Below are 20788 nucleotides of genomic sequence, written 5' to 3'. Positions count from 1 at the left end.
CAGCGTATATGGCATCGTGTGGGGGAGTGGTTTGCTGATGTCAACGTTGTGAACAGAGTGCCCCATGGTGGTAGTGGGGTCATGGTATGAGCAGGCATAAGCTACAGACAACGAACACAATTGCATTGTATCAATGGCAATTTGAATGCACAGAGAAACCGTGATGAGATCCTGAGGTCCATTGTTGTGCTCTTGCGGCCCCATGTCGCAAGGGTCTGATTTTCTGATCCAGGCCCCTACCTTTTTTGTTAAGGTATCTGTGACCAACAGACACATATCTGTATTCCCAGACATGTGAAATCCATATATTAGTGCCTAAGGAATTTATTCAAACTGACTGATTTCCTTATATGAACTATAACTCTGTAAAATCTTTGGAATTGTTGCGCGTTAAGTTTATATTTCTGTTCGGTGTAGTACGAGGTGCCTCCAGAACAGCCTGAATGGTTCAGGGCATGGAAAACGTTGCTCAATTTGTATCAAGGGACCTAACGTATGCTAGGAGAACATTCCCCACACTATTACACCACCAGCCTTTACCGGTAACACCAGGCAGGATGGGGCCATGGACCCATGTGGCTTCCTCCAAATCCTGACTCTGCCATCAGCATGACACAAACAGGAAATGGGATTCGTTAAGACCAGGCAATGTTTTTCAACTTTTCAATTGTCCAGTGTCGATGATCGTGTGCCCACCGGAGCCACTTGTTGTTTTTAGCTGATCTGAGTGGGACCCGGTGTGGTTGTCTGCTGCAGATGGACATGTGTGTCCCGAGATGCCGTGGAACTGTTATGCTGCGCTGTTATTTGTCTGTTTGTGGCCTGCTTGCTAGCTTGCACGATTCTTGCCATTCTCCTTCGACCTCTCTCATCAATGAGCTGTTTTTTCGCCCACAGGACTGCGGCTTACTGGATGTTTTTTGTTTGTAGCACCATTCTTGGTAAAACCTTAGACACGGAGGGTGGCGGATTCTGAGATACTGGATCCGGCGTGCCTGGCACCAACAATCATACCATACTCAAAGTCGCTTAGATCACTCGTTTTGCCCATTCTAACGTTCAATCGAACAGTAACTGAATGCCTCAAAGCCTGTTTTGCCTGCTTTATATAGCAAGCCACAGCCACGTGACCTACTGTCTCTGCAGGAGCAGAGATTCATTTTCGTGAATGGGATGGTGTACCTAATAAACTGGCAACAGAGTGTATATTTATATTCCGGACTCTGACATTGCTCGATCTGATATTTCTTAATTTTTGGATTATGTGCTTATTGTTTTGTATTGTTAGGCATTATTACTGCATGGTCGGGGCTAGAAACACAAGCACATTGCGGCACCTGCGATAACATTTGCAAATCTGTGTACTATACCACAGTGGAATTCACACTCAACCTTAGGCATAGTCAATCTGGTTACATACAGTGGGCTGAGAAAGTCCAGTGACCATTTACTAAATATCTGTGTTTTGAAATGTATATACATCAACACACTAAGCATGAAGTGAGAGGCTGTTTGTGAAACGTACACATGATCTGTGGACGGGGTAAAGTGGCAGACATGAAAGGGGTCCGGAGAGAAAGATAAAAGTAGATCAGGTCATGGCCATAGAGAGAGAAGGAGAGAAGCATGGAGGTAGAAATGGAGAGAGAGAAGGGGGGGGGGGGTGATAGGGCTTGACAGAGGTGATAATGCTGAGGACAGTGAATGAAGGGATGGATGGTTGGATGGAGGGAGGGAGGGATGGAGGGAGGAGGGAAAAGTTAGGCCATTCCCAGGCTGGGAGCGAGCTCAGGTGTGAGTTCTGAGGAGACACCTTCTGTTCGTCGATCTGCAGCCATGTGTGGGGACAGGAGACTGGGCCCCCAGATGGACATGGGCCTCTTCTTTGGCCCGATTAAATCCAGGTGGCCCAGGATGCCTGCCCCCCCCCCCCCCCCCCCCCCCGTCATTGTGTTAATAAACAGCCTTGCCCCAGATTCACCAAAAAATCACCCCTCATGAAAGAAACAGGATAGGTGAACATTGCAATGGGCATTAAGAAGCGATGCCCATTTGAGTGTTTACAGTAGGGTTTCCCACAACACGTTTTGGTTTTTGCCGTAGCACTACACAGCCGATTCAAATAATCAACTAATCTTCAAGCTTTGGTCGTTTGAATCGGCTGTGTAGTGTTACGGCAAAAACCAAAACGTCCACCACCCCTTGGGGTCCCGAAGACAGAGTTTGGGAAACGCTGGTTTACAGGGGTGTTAAATAGGATCCACTCTGAATTCTAATCAAACCTGCATCGTAATGCAGAACTTCGAGAGAACATAAAACTGCCATAGACTAATGAAGTTGCAGAAACGCTTTGGGTCATTTTGTATATGTGCACAAACACACAAAAGGGTCGACAGACTCGTGCACGCCATCTTACTTGGCTTGACTGAAACGTGGATGTGGTTGTCCAGATTGAAATATTGCATTGGCTTGTAACAGGCCACCTTCCAACAGGTTGCACTGGCTCCCTTTGAGTTGTGTTTTACGCTGACATTTCAAACCGCTTTAAAACAAGCTGTCCATTGCAGATGGGAGAGGCAGAGGCTGCAGTGTTGCCATGTGGATACGTACGCACAAGGCCTCCCTACTGACCAAGTAAATGTGAGCACTTGGGTCTCAGCAGATTTCTGTGGTTCAGGCTGAGATAACAAAGCAAAACGAGCACGTTTAGTCTTTACGGAAGTCTTAAAAAAAAAAAAGACTATATATATATATAAATGTCCTCGATGAGAGCTCTTACCTCCTGAGGTTTTTTGAACTCCTATTGAACTTCCATTGGCAAAGTTTATCGGAAGCCTGATAAGTCAAATTGATACCATCAAAGTCAATTATGCCATTCCTTACCATGCAACGATGGGTAAAATCGTATTTTCTTATTTTTCTAGATAACGACCTAGAATTAGGAAGGAATAAAATCACAACAATAATCACCAGGAGAATGAACCACTCCAGAAAAATATAGTGAAAATAAATGCTGAAAACGCTCAAATGTATTTACATCACAGACCAAGTTCTTATATCGAAGCATGTTAAGTTACCTTTAACAATATAGATACAGTCGTGACGGCGAAGCCACTGTTGTCACTGCCATTTCAGTGTCACTGTGGAAATTACAAGTGAAGGCGTCCCCTGGAGAGGAGGGTGAACCTGTCAGACTGGGGAGCAGACATACATTCAAAACACCACCAGAACAACACACAGCATCTCCATATGTGTAAGATCTTAACCATCACCTGTCCCTGTGTGTGTGTGTGTGTGTGTGTGTGTGTGTGTGTGTGTGTGTGTGTGTGTGTGTGTGTGTGTGTGTGTGTGTGTGTGTTCAGCAAAAGAGTTTACCAATGCATCAAAGAAGGGATCCTGGCATATAATTATTCTAAAGGAAAACACACACAAACATACCTCCTCCTTCTCATCGCCCACATTTGCATTAAGTCCATATGTCTGAATTCAGAAACACTAACGATTATTGTATGCATTAAGTAAGCGGTTTCAGCCATTAGTCTATATAGCAGCTGATAAAAATGACACAAAATCTTACTAAAAGCATGCAATAAAACATTTTATTCAGTGTCAATGTGATAAATCCTGTGTATGACTGAATGCCTATGATGACCAATGATTAAAAGATGCCTATATACCATTTTATGACTCGCGTGTGAATATCCTATACAGGAAGTTTCAACTTTGTTAGCTGTACTATTGAGTGAACTGACCTTCTCAACATCTTCTGAGAGTCTTGTGGTTAAAAAAAAAAAAAAACATTGAAAACAGTGTATTAAGTAACTCATTCTTATTTAGCGATATGAGTTCAATGCTATGATCCCAAACAGGGGGGAAAAAGAGTTTAATCTAGCCCGGCACAATGACGACAAGTTCTGGGATCGATAGATGTCTGACTGAAAAGACAAAAGGTTAAGGGCTGTATTAAAATGAGTTCCATGAAAATATCTGACAAAAGCACAAGGACAACAATCCAAGTCAACCCGCTCCTACCGAGCGGAGCCTTTCAATAGGGTTTTCAAATTAAGCGAACATGTTTCCCCCACAGCTATTAACGAGGGGAGAGGTCAGGGAAAATAGTCTTGTAATATTTAGCATCACCTGATTAACTTAATATTTACTGGCATTGTCTTGTACTTGTATTCTTTAATTGTGTTGCATAAACGCCTAAAAAAAACACTTTCATGCATTAAGAACATTATATTCAGATTATGGTTTGATGTGTTAATAAAATAAAATGGTTGCTAGAGAACGAGGCCGAGAAAGGCTACAACTGTTCTCGGTGAGTGAAGAGAAATCAATCTCAACGCCGCATCACACCTGACTTGTAAACAAACTTGCTCAACCGACATTGTACTGCACATTACATATCGTAATGTTAGGCTATATAAACACTGCCATTCTACAGTTGTTGGAAATCATGGGCTCATGTTGGGATATTTCAGTCCTATAGACATAGACCTAACCAGAGCTCTCCTAACAGGAGAAGTTTGAACACAGTTCCCCGAGCCCACACGGCTTATGTCGTATAGTGGGACTGAGAAATGTGAGGAAAGACTTCATTGTTCATTCTTTCTATGTACCATCCTGATTTGACTAACATAATTACAAGACGAGCTTGACAACACACTGGGAAAAAATCATGGAATTTAACTGAGGGCAATATAACTGACGGCAAACAGAAAACACACAAACAAACAGATTTTCTCAGAAAGCATGACAACAAAAAAACAAAACAAAAAACTCAGTGATAAATACATAACCATTTCTTGTGCGTTGCCGCTTGTCTCTTTTCAGGAAGTATTTTCAGTCCAAATACTTTAACACAGCACGCCTGTGTGTGTGTAAAGGCCCCGCTGTTACCTTCTGCAGACTCAGAAGAACCCAAAACCCGGGCTTACAGAACCTCCTACGGTGGCTCAAGGGCGCGGCCTATCTGCCGTACAGCAGAATGCACGTGGAAAACCCCTCCCGTGCAGAACCAGCCACCCATCCACTCACACACACACACGCATGTTCGTTACTGTGGGAGTCAAACTGTTTGTACTGTCAAGGTTATGTTCTTTAACGGGAGGACGGAAAGACCAGACTGAAGTTCTGCAACTTGAAATTCATTTCAGACGAGTGCCAACTGTGATTTACATAAAAAAAGGAAAGTCATATTTTGATTGAGACCAATTAAGTTACTCTATTCGGTAGGACAATCTTTTTCACACATCTACGTCCCTCAAAAACTGTACTGCATTGTCATTCAAATTCACATAAATGACAAAGAACGGAGTATCCAAACTGGAAAACGTTTGTTGGTGTACTTATCACAGCTATAGCAGGTGACATTCTGCTGTTCTTCATACAGTGTGTATGAGCCAGAAACCAACAGACATATTGACAATAGAACGCACTTCCATTACAAGAATTTGGCAGTGTCACAAGCAACAAAACAACGACCCACACTAGTCATAACCTATTTTGTGTCTAGTTTTCCAGCACTATGCTCCCATCTTACTATCCCTATCTCAGCTAGACACACGGTGGTGGTGGCTGTTTGCACTTCAACGTCAACCCCGCCCTCCCCCTCCCATCCCGACCCTACTTGTCTCCATAACCCCCCCCCCCCCAGACAAAAGCCTTGCTGTCCCACTGATTGGCAGATGGGGCAACCAGCTGACATCCCGGGCTGGGCCGTTTCATGTTCCCCGGGCGTCCTAAACGCGCGGGCGCCCTGTCCGTGGGCATCGGGTGGCCGAGGAGGAAGCTCTTTTGAGGGGCCGAGGGGGGAAGCGTGGGGACCCGCTCCTCAGGGCGACCAGGAGGAGAGTAAACAGAGGGGACAGACGGCGATGCCTAATCATGTGTTTCTGAGGGTTAATGTGTTTAAAGTATTTGTACGTGTGTGGGTGTGTGTATGTGTGTGGGTGTGTGTATCGGTGTGTGTGTGTGAGGGTTATAGGTAGAGAGGGGCAAATAACAGCGTTTAGGCCTGGTCTCTGTTCTTACACCCAGCCACTGAGACTGGGGGTTACGTGACTGCATTCTACACTAGCCTTCACATACAATAAACACACATCAAACCTACTACACTAAAGCAAAGCTTGTTGGTTCCATATCATAGAAGATGCTCTCCACTGACCCACAGGAGTAATGGGGTAGGAGGGCAAGATGCTAATTGGTGTATATTGAATTAATCAATACAGAAAATAACAGGTATAAATATACTGATCGCATTGTCTCTCACTCCCCATGCATAGCTCTTTAAAAAAATAATGTATTTCCTACTCTTTTCACTGGCATCAATTGTCTGTCATCAATGTGTCATTGTCATCAGAGGACTAGTATTGACGAGGTGGCACACTTCTCCCTCTCTGCCTCTCCTTTAGTTAATTTCACTTCTTTCCCCCCCCTTCTCTTTTTTTATTTTTTATATTTCAGTGCCTCAGATGTAGCAGCTCTTTAAAGCGCCCATGGGGGCCCAGAGTCCTCGCTTTTGTCTCCCATTTCCTTCTGAAACAGTTCATTTTAACGCAATCCCGCTCATCCCTTTTCTGAGCTCTCTCTCTTCCTCACTCTGTGTGTCACTCCGAGGTCAGTGCTGCACTTTCTGCTGTGCGTACAGGGGGGGGGGTATCTTGTGGTTGTGGTTGTAACCTCGAAATAACAGAAAAGAAGCTGGTTTGTGGTTTGAAATAAAATGTCTACCTTTTTAAATGTGCTTTTGAAAATGTGAGATAAGGCTACATTATGAACAGGTATTACTATAAAATCAATATGTTTACAAACAATTACTCATTGTGAAGTGTAATATGAGCACCTAGTTTTTTTTTCCTTCTCATAAATATTTGTTTTGTTTAAGTGGCCTTGTGTATCATTTATATCAACGTAATAATGAACGACACTACTGAATGAAACATTGATCAGAATGGGTCTTTATACTTAGTTGTATTATTAAACTGCCTCCCAATGTATTCATGCTTACATCAATCCAATGGGTGACTTGTTGACCTTCCGTGAGTTTTATCCTTCTTTTGGTAATGTTGCCTTCTATACTTGAAGGGGGAAACCTTTCTTATTACAATGCTGCACTAAGAAGAAGAAATGCTCAGAGGTCTTTCCTCCCAGTCTAAGCTTCGTAGGCTAATCATTACTTTTAAGACTCTAGTTATGTCGATAGGAAGCCTGCTCTTTGTTGAAGCTTATCATTCTCCTAAAAAGTCTAATTACTGTAGATCCACCACTTTCTCTTAACACCGTTGATCCTTGTTAGCATCCACCGTGCAGACTAAATGGGCTGCTAACAGGATGCTATGCTAGCAGTAATAATGGAACTTAACTGGAGCAGGAAGTATCCTGTTCACTCCTGAATTCTGGATGAGCTACGTATGACGACTGGTCACTTTCATTTCTCACAAACATCTCCCTAGCTTCATTCTGATATGGCCGCCTCGACGAGTCCACTTAACGTGAGCTAACGTCGCAAGTCGGATTCTAGCGAAAAAACACCTGCGGACCAACAGACAGACAGACAAGCAAACACACAGATGAACCCCACACACACTCAAGTCTGTTGGTTGAGCTCGTGCATTGAGGGGTCTGTATGCTGGCTGGCCATTGTGTCGAGTCGGGCCTTTGTCTGTGCAGGCTGAAGCCAGCGATTGCACCTTAGCTACCACAGTTCAAGCGTAAACACTTTTTGTGTGCCAAAATATACACTGTTGCCAGTGGACCCCTAAATCCTTGGAACAGCTGAGTCCTAGGGTGTCAAAGATAATGGCGATTTATTTCAATGTGAGGTTCTCATTGCCCCCCCCCCAAAAAAAGTTTTCCTCCCCTCCTCCTCCCTCAAACCGATTAAAATTAAGCCGTAAACATGTGAGGCAGGAATTAGCACATTTAGCGAGTCTCCTCTTCCCACATCGCATTTTCGTTCTGGAAGCGGCTGACACCCGCAGCCAAACGCGGGTGCAATTTTAATGACTCGCGTCGTTTTTGAAGTCCACAAGAAAAAAGCGGCGCTCGCCGTTTGTGGCAGCGCTAGATATGGCGAGGCCACGGCCGGCCATGATTGGGGGGGAGGGGGGTGGGGGGGACACACGCCTCCGACTCGGACTCGGGCTCTCGATAGGATCGGTGTCATTTTCCTCTCCACGATAAGACGCCTCGCTGACAAGACCCGATTAGGAGAGAAAAAAATCATTATTACGAGGCCTTTCATCCGCCGGGGGGGGTTTACCGATAAACAGCTTACCCGTGGGTAGATTTACTGAAAGCAAAATGTTAGGCTATACGTTAAGGCATATATATGTCGGAAATACAGTTTCGGGCTATATTCCGTCTATATTTCTTAGAATTGATTTCTTTCCTTGAGACAAAAGACAAATACATTTCCCCCTTAAAAAATATTTAATAAAAGGCCTCCTTTCTGCCTAACTGCAAACTCAAGCTGTGAAATATTTTAATCCCATCTCTCAGTGCCATGAATCAAACAATTATCAAATAACTTCCTATTCTTTTTGAAACACCACAGCATTCAGATTTTATCAGACTACAAAAAACGAAAGTTATTGAATATGCTATACCTCGAGGAAATCCACTTTAGCAAACTGTCCTTATAAAAGACAAATGAACAAGAACATACTGAAATATTAAAATGACACTGTGCCACAGAATGAATAACCTGAAGCAGAAGTGGAGATAGAGCCTACATTCCTAAGAAAGGGATCTACAATGGGTATATCTCAACATAGACGCCACAACGTATGTGCAAATGATCTAAATACATTTGTATTAATCAATTCACTACTTCTTGGATAAACATCGCTCTATTATTTGGATGTGACACGCAAAATATTTAGTCTTAATACATTTTGTAAATAGAAAATCTACCCCACCCTAGACCATGTGAAACACTTTATTGTTAATTTAGCTTTACATTTTTCATTACAAAAACAATGTACCACAGCGCCTCTCCTCTATATAAAGATGTAATATAACTGTACTCTGATGATAAATATATGAATATGCATATATGAAGTGTAAATAGTTTCTTGGTGTCTTGACAATGTATTACTTTGTATTTTTTAAGTAACGTCTTTTGCTGTTCTTGTCTCTAACTGTTCTGTACTCTGTCATGCATTTTTATGTTTGATGTGGACCCCAGGAAGAGTAGCTGCTGCATGTGCAGTAGCTAATGGGGATCCTAATAAAGGAAACATCCTTCAAACAACGACAAAGAGGACCACGTAAACAACAGCACAATGTAAGCTATTTGAATTGAAATCAAAAGATGAACAGATTCATAACTTACATTTTCACCATTATCAACATTATGAGGATAGAGAATATTAGACTTAAGTATACTATTTTGTCACTGACAAGATTCTCTGATAAATAACAAATGATACCAGTTAGCAGAATATTACCTTTTATCCTCTTCCCTTATTTTCCTCTTTGCCCGAGACCCAATGTAGCTGGATTTGATACAATGACGCTAAATGGTATTGACAGATAGTTTGATTTATTATTAGATCTTGTCCTCTGTTACCAGATAGCACAAAACCGTTATAAACGTGTTGTCTCATAAGAAGAGAACAAGAAAAGAAAATTCAACGTTGAAAGCCAGTTCCTAAACAATATTTCTGGGTATTGCTAAATATAGCTTGTTGTGTCATTTGCTAAGTGTTTAGCCAAAAAGGATTTGAAGCGCAAGCGTCACTTTGGTGGCTAAACACCAAAAGAATGATAAAGTCTGATCTTAAGACAGAACGGGGAGAAATTAAGAGAGTGAGAAAGAGAAACAGAGAAAGAAAGGACTAAGATGGAGGGGGGAGAGATCGTGCAAGCCGGGGACAAGCGTGAGCCATGTTACTGAGGCACTCCAGCACCCATGGACTCACAGCAAGTCTCAAAGCCATGCTTTGCTTCAAACGAGCGCCGAGGACTTTTTTAAAAATGTTTACAAAACATATTTATTTATTTCTCCACCCCATCATGTATCTATTTAGTTATCTGTGTCCCCAACACCCTGTGCTCTGCCGCTGGAGTCATGTTCCATGACGACAATCAATGCTCTCTCCCTCCCTCTCCTCCCCTCGACTTTTAATACCGCTGCAGTTGGAAATCAAACTGCTCTAAAACAAATTGATCTAATCTGTAATACAGTTGTCACATCATCACAGGGTCCCTGCATGGTCCGCCTTGGTGACAACTGCAGGGCTGCTTAGCTTAGCCCACGATGTCTGCCTACTGCTTTGTTGGTCGCTTCAATGATTTATCATAAAAAACGAGGGAGATTGAGAGTGGGAGGGAGAGAGAGAGGGGAAGAAAAGGGAGAAAAAGAAAGGCCGGGGCTGTCGATTGAGTCATTGGCACCTTTGATTGACAAGGTCTAATCAGCTTATCTCAGTGCTAATAAAGTTGATGGCCTGCGGTGCTGCTCTCTGCCTGGCACAGAGTGAACTTTGGGCTGCCGAGGGGCCACCAGGGGCCCGAGCCCCGACCCTCTCTGCTTATCTAAACAGGTCTGAAATCAATCCCTAATGAGCTGATTTCATTTTCCCCCATCGATCAGAGCACTGACACCGGGGCCGCGAGCCGAGGAGCGATCTCGGCTTCATCGCTGGCCCCTTGAGTTTCTCTTTTATTCGTTTTGCCCACTTTGTGGTTTGTTTCAGTTGCTTTGCTTTGTTTTCGACCGCTGAGCTTTAAAAAGAGGAAAAGGGGGTTGACATTTTGGTGGAGCCAAGATTAGAGGCCTCTGTTTTTTCTAATGATTAATATCCAATACATGTACAATAATATGCCTGTCAAATCATAGATGGGGAAAAAAATATTACTTCAAAACACTAACGTGTGCCATCTAACAAACATACACCGACCGGTACAGGCTAAACAAAACAAATTACTCCCAGAAGCATCTTAAGTTGAAACAGAGTGATTGTATTTCTCTTTATTTTCTCAAAAAGTATGATTTTAGGTCAATAATCTATTGAGTACAGTATGCACGTGTGCATAGTGTTCAGATATACTGTAGGTGTATGCACTTCAAAGGAAGCCAGTATTGTATTAATCGCCCCTCAGCAAACAAAACTAACTCTACCCTCTACCTCTCCAATTGATTCTAATCAAGGGGAGAGAGCACTTCAGTACATCTACAAAATGGAATCTGACATGCCATCCATCTCTAAACATGTCTAATCAGACCCCTCTCACATCTTCACAAAGTCAAATTGTGCCTCAGAATCTGACCTCTTTGATTTGGAGTCAGTCTAGCCTCCTCACATTTTGGGCTTGCAGACACCCTTGATTCAAATGCGTTTAAATTGGCTAACTACATGCCCTCCTCCTGTACTTAGGGCTCTCTTTAAAACAGGCAAGCCCTCCGTCTGCATGTTCATATGCGCGCCTTTTAAGTCTGTGCCCTCCACTAATGAAGTTCTATACTTTATTTATGAGACAAACAGAGGCTGGTTCTTAAGGGTGTGTGTGGTAAATAGCTTGGGATGTCCACAGAGCCTTCTCAATATCCCTCAAAGGGCTTTCAGTGCTCTTGGCAAGCCGGCGCTTTCCAAAATACACTGGAGAGTGTGAAATAGAGAAAAAAAACAGTGCTCAAATAAATTCTCTAAAATGATATTCTGTGAAGACTCACCATTTCAAAGAACTGAGAGGACGTCTTTTTTTATAAAGTGACCTTATGGTACCCTGGCTTTCTTGATTTGTGGTCATTAAGTGGAATGTTATCGATGCCAAAGTAAAGGGGGGGGGGGGGGGGGGGGGGGGGCAAGCAGCAGTTGGAGCTCCATCTTTTTTTCTGCCTTTGTTCAGGATCTCTCTCTCTTTGAAAGAAAAGAGAAACTGTCTTTAAATATTTTTTTCTCCCCATTGGTCAATTACAGTACTTATGGGGCATAATTATATAGTGTGTGGATTTGGAGGGTGACTTAGAATTATTGTAAAATAGCTACACTAACTGTTCTTCACTAAGGATGCTTTAATTTTCCGTCTTAATAAGAGTTTGTTTTTCGTGTAACAGCGTATTTATGACCAGAGTAAGTCTTTGATTGCACAGATTATTATTGTTTAACCCTTTTAAAACAATATTCATCCCGACATTCAACATTTCAAAGCATATCCTTTATCCATTTTAAGCAATCTTAAAAATGTAGAAATGTTTATGCTTCAGAACGATGAATAAAAGCCCGGTACATACTCGTATCATTATCTCTTTTAGTTTGAAAGTGAGATTACTGAATGGGGCATTTGTTAGGCCAAGCACTTGCACAAAATAAAATCTTTCAAAAATCTTTTGTGAATTTTGTCAACACTAAAATACAATGAAAAACATTAAACAGAATGACTACAAAACCAAAAAGATCCATTAGCTGGATTGCCCCACTGAATTTCATGTCTTCTCGTGGTGCTGTGATTGTCCACCGATGTAAATATGCAGCACAGGTTGTTGAAACAGCATTGGAATGACCACTAGTCAATGTTTGTGTTCTCAGTGCCTTCAGAAAGTATTCACACCCATTGACTTAATCCACATTTTGTTGTGTTACAGCCTAAATTCAAAAATGTATTAAAATTGACACACAATACCCTATAATGACAAAGTGAAAACAAGGTTGACACATTTTTGCTAATTTATTGAAAATTAAAAACAGAAATATCTCATGTACATAAGCATTGACAACCCTAGGTCAACACGTTAGAATCACCTTTGGCAGGGATTACAGCTCTGCCAAAGGTGACTCTTTTTGAGTAAGTCTCTAAGAGCTTTGCACACCTGGACTGTACAATAGTTGCATATTATTACTTGAACAATTCTTCAAGCTCTGTCAAGTCGGTTGTTGACCATCACTACACAGCCATTTTCAAGTCTTGTTTTTGATTGTCAAGACGATTTAAGTCAAAACTGCAACTAGGCCACTTAGGAACATTTAATGTCTTCTTGGTAAGAAACTCCAGTGTATATTTGGCCTTGTGTTTTTGGTCATTTTCCTGCTGAAAGGTGAATATGTCCCCCAGTGTCTGTTGGAAAGCAGACTGAACCAGGTTTTCCTCTAGGATTATATCTATTCAGTTTCTTTTTATTCTAAAGAAATCCTGAGTACTTGCCGATGACAAGCATACCCATAACATGATGCACCCACCATCATGCTTGAAAATATAAAGATATGGTACTCAATATAAAGAGTGGTACTCAAACATAACGCTTTTTATTCAGGACACGTTTTTTGCAGTTTTACATCAGTGCTTTGATGCAAACAGGATGCATGTTTTAGAATATTGTTATTTTGTATTATTGTTACCAGTCTACACTTCTTTGCGAGGCATTGGAAAACCTCCCTGGTCTTTGTGGTTCAATCTGTGTTTGAAATGAACTGCTCGACCGAGGGAACTTACAGATAATTGCATGTGTGGGGTACAGAGATGACATCGTCATTCAAAAATCATGCTATGTAAGCACATTTTTACTCCTGAATTTATTTAGGTTTGCCATAAGAAAGAGTTTGACTCAAGACATTTCCGCTTTTCCTTTTTGATTAATTTCTAAAAACATAATTCCACTTTGACATTATGGAGTACAGTGTGTAGACCAGTGACACAAAATGTCAATTTAATACATGTTTAATTCAGGCTGTAAATACAACAACATTTTGAAAAAGTCGAGGGGTGTGAATACTTTTTGAAGGCACTGCATTTCTCACACGTCTGGGGTCTCAACACATTTGAGTTCTAAGATTGTTTGTTGTCTGTGGTCTGACAGTGTTCCCAACGTGACTCGGCTGTTGCCTCTCAGCGTTGGTTCTCCCTGAGCATTTGTCGTTTCAGCTTGTGCATCTGAGCGGAGGGCCAGAACCGACAGGAGGGTGAGGGGGGGGGGGGGGGGGGGATCACAGATTAAACACGAGGTGACAAAGGCTCACACCCCACCAAACCCCAAACAACTCTCTGCTGGTGTAGACCTGAGCAGTGAGCAGTGTGTGTGGGACCAGGATAAACAACCATTGTTCTCAGTTAGCCGCACAAACAGGGCAGATGAGGGTTCAGAGGGCGCATGACTGGCCCTTACTGTGGAAAGTAATAGGCCCGGGAGGTAGAGAACACGGGTAGAACACGGACCATTTCTTTAACACCAACCAACACACTAGACAAACCATCAAAAAGAGCCATTCAACTGAAATACGTGACTGAATGGAATCAAAATAGGGTCTGCCACAGAGTTCGACACGGGGAAAACAAGAATAATATAAGTCTCGGAGATCATCAGAGAATCATATGAAACAACATTTTTAAGCAGAGAATGCAGATTGTATTTATGAATTTGTGAGTTCTACTTACTGAACATCAAAAGGCAGTGGTCTGTGCACCCCTTTCTCGACGTGAATGATTAAATCGGTCGATGTCACACGCGCGCCATTCCTCCATTATAGTGTAAATGAACAAAACTTTTTCAAAACTACTGCGGAAGCCACAGAAAGCCAGTTGATTCTTCAAGAATGAGCTTTGATATCTCTCTAAGGAATACACTGTGACTCAATAATGTTGTGACTGTCAGGAGGAGAAAAAACGAATAACTGGTTTAATCTATTTCAAATCCAAATGAGATAATTTCTCCATATTTAAAGATAAAAAAAAAAAACTAACCTTGGTAATGAGGAAAACACATGACTTTCTGTTCGAGATGGCCATGTATTCAGTGATGTTTATTGTGCTTTGTTTGGGTCTCTAAATTAAGAACTAGTGGAGGAAACGCTGATGTTGTTTATTTCAGTAGACCCCTGTCTTTTTGGCGCTATAAAAAACAACTCACACACACACACACACACACACACACACACACACGCAGATGCAGGGGAGAAGAGCGTGTGTTTTTCCCAGGAGCCAAACGAGGAGCAGCGGCGCCTGCTCTGTCGCCCGTACACCTCTCTCCCCCTTGCTTGCCTTTGATGTGCTCCTGAAAATGTCACCAGTCGTCAAGGAGTTTTTTCCTCTCTCTCTCTATCCACCTCACGTACGAGCGAGACAATTTGCTGTCGCTCACTCACCCCCCCCCCCCCCTTCCATCCAAACAGAATGCATACCGGTTTCCACTGCTATCTGGTAGCCAGCTTCCAGCCTCCGAGATGACCTTTCCAGCTTCTCTGTGTTGTCCAACAGATGTGCTCTCTAAAACAAATTGGAGAAAAACGAGACAGAAAAATTATGATTGAGAGGGCTGGGAAGCGTTTCAGAGAAACATCTCAACACTGCCATCAAAACACAGACCACCACTACGACCACAACAGCAATGGCCAGTTCCAATATTCTTCATTAACAAACACTTGTAGCCGGTGAAATATCGGTAACATGCATGTTGAGTTGGGGGGGCATATCGCACAGTTGTTACTGCAAAAAGAAAGAAAACTATAAGTACAATAAAGTATCTATTCTTATTCAATATTAAAATAAGAATCACCAGAAGGTTCTTCTCTTTTTTATTTTTTCCCCCCGTCCTCGTCTTGTTCAGTCTACTGCAAGTAATTACTTCACATTTAGCGCGGAGGGCAAAGTTGATGGAGGGAGGAAGAGCTAATTGAGATGTAATAAATTATCATTTGCAGCTTTCAAGTTCAAAAAAAAAAAAAAAAAACCTGTCAAGGCGATGGCTCTGGAATTAAGGAGGAAAGCCTCATTAAAGTGGAAATCAAACACATTTACTCTCCTAATGTATTTGGTTATGGAACATAAGAAAGATACTGCTTTCTCGAAATTTCTACTGGTGTGGCAAATGGATGATGACAGACCAAGTAGACCACTTCAGGAGGAGGACCATATCATGCCAATCAATTTGGAAGTGTGTTACGTAAAAGAGTGAGTACTGAAATGCAACATTAGCCTAACATAATTACCGAAGGCTGAATAAACAGAAAGCACCAAAACAAATAGCAAAATACACAACACACACATCAGCGACATGTACCATGCAATCATATAAACAAGGACCAGTGACAGTTACATCCTAAACAAATGGACACCGAGATATAATGACAATAATGGATTATAGGTACTCATAAACGGCATGTGCAAACATGACATGTTTAGCAGACCTATACCGGTGCTGACCAGTTAGTATTAGCCACTTACTATACTAGATTATCCTTGTATAGACTAAGAGCAATCCTTACAACCACGAGTTCCAGTTCCAGAATACATCTTCACAACAGCATATCAAGCCTTGTACACAGAGTGCACTGTATGTTGACCTACTCAGAGGTATCAACAACTGACAAGGCTGCCCATTGAAACGATGTACAGCTGTTCTAAAAGGGGTATTCAAGGTACTTTGTGTTTCTTAAATAAGCAAGTGATTGATTGGATCATTTTTCAAAGACAGAGGTGTTTTCTTTATCTAGACACTGGTAGGAGTTGTAATAGAATATTACATTTGGCATCAACAACGTCAGTGAATGACATGGCCAACATCCACCCCGTTCTCTTCTGAAAGACAGGTCGTTCCGTTTGATTTCAATCCCTGTTTTGACCGCACCCTTTTCCATTTGAACAAAACGTTCCATACATATTGGCCCCTGTTAGAAGTGGTTGAGTAGTGAGTCATAAACAACAACAAAAGAATTGATTTGCAAATACAGAATGCAACATTTAAATAAAAATCCCAGTCTGTAAATATGCCCGTGTAGTTTCACAAACATATTGGATTTTAGAAATTTGTGACGCCACGGATTACATTTATGACCTGCATTTTATGTACAGTGAACAAAAATATAAACGCAACATGTAAAGGGTTGGTCCAATGTTCCATGATTTGAAATAAAAGATCCCAGACATTTTCCATACGCACAAAAAGCTGTCTCTCGAATTGTGTGCACAAATGTGTTTCTGTCCATGTTAGTGAGCCTTTCTCATTTGCCAAGATAATCCATCTACTTGACAGGTGTGACATATCAAGAAGCTGATTAAACAGCATGATCATTACACAGGTGCACCTCGTGTTGGGGACAATAAAATGCGCAGTTTTGTTGCATAACACAATGCCACAGATGTCTCACGTTTTGAGGGAGTGCAATTGGCATGCTGACTGCAGGAATGTCCACCAGAGATGTTGTCAGATAATTGAATGCTCATTTCTCTACCATAAGCCGCCTCCAACGTTGTTTTAGAGAATTTGGCGTCCAACCGGCCTTACAACACCACGTGTATGACGTCGTGGTTTGCGGATGTCAACGTTGTGAACACATTGCGCCATGGTGGCGATGGGGTTATGGTATGGGCAGGCAGGCAGGCTACAGACAATGAGGACAATTGCATTTTATCAATGGAAATTTGAATGCAGAGAGATACCGTGATGAGATCCTGAGGCCCATTGTTGTGCCATTCATCCGTCTCCATCACCTCATGCTTCAGCATGATAATGCATGGACCCATGTTGCAAGGATCTGTACACAATTTCTGTTAGCTGAAAATGTCCCAGTTCTTCCATGGCCTGCATGGCAGACATGTCACCCATTGAGCACGTTTGGAATGCTGTGGATCGACGTGTACGGACAGCTTGTTCCAGTTCCCAACAATATCCAGCAACTTCACACAGCCATTGAAGATAAGTGGAACAACATTCCATAGGCAACAAATCAACAGCCTAATCAACTCTCTGCGAAGGAGACGTGTCACGCTGCATGAGGCAAATGGTGGTCACACCAGACACAGACTGGTTTTCTGATCCACGCCCTTACATTTTCTTTGTGACCAACAGATGCATATTTGCATTCCCAGTCATGTGAAATCCATAGATTAGGACTTTATTTATTTCAATTGACAGATTTCCTTAAATGAACTGTAACGCATTTATATTTTTTGTTCAGTATATTTACATTTGTGAGTTGCATTTTATGGATCAGTTTGTGCATATTAATGAAACAGCATCAAGATTAGGAGATCTTCAGTTCTCTTAAAAATATCATAAAAACAAATATATCACATACTTACTTTTAGAAATGCATCCATTTGGTATCCTAGCTTCCTTTCCTTCTTTTCTTTCCTACTTTCCTTTACTTGATACATTTCCTTCCTTTCCTCTCCTTTGTTTCCTAACTCTCTTTCCTCCCATCTTAGCTTCCTTTCCTCATTTCCTGGCTCACTTTCCTTCTCTAGCCTTTTACCATTTTCTCTTTCCCTCGTATTCTATAATTTCCTAGCTTCCCCCCATTTCCTTTCCTTGTTTCCTTTCCTAGCCCCATTTATTTTCCGCCTTTCATAGATTCCTTTCCTCATTTGAAAGGGAGTTAGGAAAAGAGGAAAGGAAATGGTGCTAGAAAAGCTAAGGAGAGGAGGAAAGGAAGGAAAGGGAGAAAGGAAATAGGCTAAGAAAGGAGAAAAGGGAAAAAGGAGGTGAGGAAAGGGTGCTAAGGAAGGAAAGGGAGCAAGGAAAGGAGGAAAGAAAGCTAGGATTTAAACAAAAACATTTTTAAGATAATTGAAGATCTCCAAATCTGGTTGCCAGATCATTAACCTGCACAAATTGACCATAAAACACAACTCACAAATGTAAAGAAAGACATAAATGCGTAAAATGCTGGTCACAAATATAATCAATCCGTGGAGTCAAATGTTTTCACATTCACAAAAACATATTTAACCACTGTCGTGTTCGCAAAGCTAGAAATATGTTTTGTAAAATGAGCCGCGTTAATATACATGTAATTGTCTTGCATTTATTTGCTAATCACCACATTCAATGTCATTGTATTATTACATTATAAATGGCCCTAACAAGCCATTCAGATAGATATGCGGAAAAGTCACAGTCAAGGGTTGTGCCATCTTTTATAATAACCTGAACTCAATTATACATCTAGGCCTACATATAGGTAATTTGCCTTGGGATTCTCCAGTCTTTCAGTAGTCATGTCTTTACTGAACCTACATGTGTGACGTTTTAAACCCTTTTAACACGAGTTATGTTATGCAAGCCCAACAAGGCTACCATAGACGCACCATAGATCCACCACTCAGATGAATGGTAACTCTCTCTGTAAGGAGCGCTGGAATCTCTAGTTCTAGTTAACCTGTCAAAAATGTGTACCAGCTAATCACTCCAAGGAAATAAAATAGATAAAATAAGACGACATCCCACTTCTCAAACTTTGACAATCAGAGGGATGGGAACAGAGAAGAGAAAAAATGCCTCCATTTTTGATTTACCCGTCTTCTCCTTGCTGGTTGACAGATGTCATTTAAAACTGCAGAAATACTTTTAATAGTTAAAGGGAGGGAGGGGCGGAGGATGTTGGTGGGAGAGAGTGAGGTGGAGAGGAGGGAGAGAGAAAGGGGGCTGGCGGGTGGTGGGTGGCTGGGTGTGCAGAGTGACGGTGGTGTGCCGATGCGCACCGTGCGGGGAGAGAGAAGGGAGTCAGCTCGGCTTAATGAGCCCCTATGGATCAGCGGAGATGGAGGGGACGTATTGACATGCAATGCTTAAGCTAATACACCTAGACCATGGCTGTGCCTGTGTGCCTCGGAGCACAAGGAAGCCGGGGATACTGACAGAGGAGCTCACTCCCCCGTTCTTCAAAGAGCTCAAGTGATTAGTATGTTATCATTACCATTCGAAACGTGATTTTCCTATTCCCTCTCGGCAAAGGTGACACGTCTCGGGGAGACGGCCAGCAGACTTGCTGCGGTGAAAAGCCACTTCAAAGCATTTCCCTCAATTTCTTTCTCCCGCTATCTCTCTCTCCCTCGTTCTGTCTACTTTTCGGTGGGGGGTTATTCGGGGATGTGCTGGTGGTAGCGGTTGTGGGGTGGGGTGGGGGTCATTAGAATAATGCGCCCAGCCAGGTTTGACGCTGACGTAACCTGAAGGAAGGGTTGAGAGTGCAGCCCAGCCGGCACAGATCCAGTAACGACACCGCATCACCGGTCATATAACGACTTCATCCAGAGAAATAAACCAACCAACAGGGAAGTAACCAAAAGTATGTGGACACCTGCTAGTCGAACACCTCAATCCAAAATCACAGGCATTAATATGGCGTGGGTCCCACCTTCGCTGCTATAAGGGAAGGCTTTCCACTAGATGTTGGAACACTGCTGCAGGGACTTGCTTCCATTCAGCCACAAGAGCATTTATGAGGTCTGGCACTGATGTTATGCCCGGCTTGGTGTTCCAATGTGATGCGGTTGAGGTCAGGGCTCCGTGCAGGCCAGTCAAGTTCTTCCACACCGATCTCAACAAACGATTTCTGTATGGACTTCGCTTTGTGCACGGGGGCATTGTCATACTGACAGGGTCTTTCCCCACAAAGTTGGAAGGACAGAATCGTCTAGAATGTCATTGAATGCTGTAGCATTAAGACTTTGCTTCACTGAGCCTCCCGAGTGGAGCACTGCATCCCAGTGCTAGAGGCGTTACTACAGACCAGGGTTCATTCCCGGGCTGTGCCACAACTGGCCGTGGCCGGGAGTCCCATAGGAGGGCGCACAATTGGCCCAGCATCGTCCAGGTTAGGGGAGGGTTTAGCCGGTGGGGCTTTACTTGGCTCATCGCGCCCTAGTGTCTCCTTGTGGCAGGCTGGGGGCCTGCAGGCTGACTCCGGTCACCAGTTGAGCAGTGTTCACTCCAACACATTGGTGCGGCTGGCTTCCGGGTTAGGCTGACAGGTGTTAAGGAGCGTAGTTAGGCGGGTCATGTTTCGGAGGAAGAATGACTCCACCTTTGCCTCTCCTGAGCCTGTTGGGGAGTTGGGGAGAAAAG

At 42.6% G+C, this 20788-nt stretch overlaps 1 protein-coding gene across 4 annotated transcripts in view; it reads right to left on the bottom strand.

The window, feature by feature from the left end:
- Positions 1 to 20788, bottom strand: part of LOC110499058 (vesicle transport through interaction with t-SNAREs homolog 1A) — a 165792-nt gene that overhangs the window by 92144 nt on the left and 52860 nt on the right. For 3 of the 4 annotated variants that reach the window (XM_036955887.1, XM_036955888.1, XM_036955890.1), the window contains one exon: positions 15123 to 15207. In XM_036955887.1, the coding sequence (XP_036811782.1) occupies positions 15123 to 15207 (85 nt within the window). Of the gene's footprint in view, positions 1 to 13932; positions 14996 to 15122; positions 15208 to 20788 lie in introns of those variants that run through there. The other variant, XM_036955889.1, reaches the window with a different exon arrangement.

This window comes from Oncorhynchus mykiss, chromosome 20, assembly GCF_013265735.2.
Source record: "Oncorhynchus mykiss isolate Arlee chromosome 20, USDA_OmykA_1.1, whole genome shotgun sequence".
NCBI classification, from domain to species: domain Eukaryota; kingdom Metazoa; phylum Chordata; class Actinopteri; order Salmoniformes; family Salmonidae; genus Oncorhynchus; species Oncorhynchus mykiss.
This window is presented reverse-complemented; position numbering and strand designations above follow the sequence as displayed.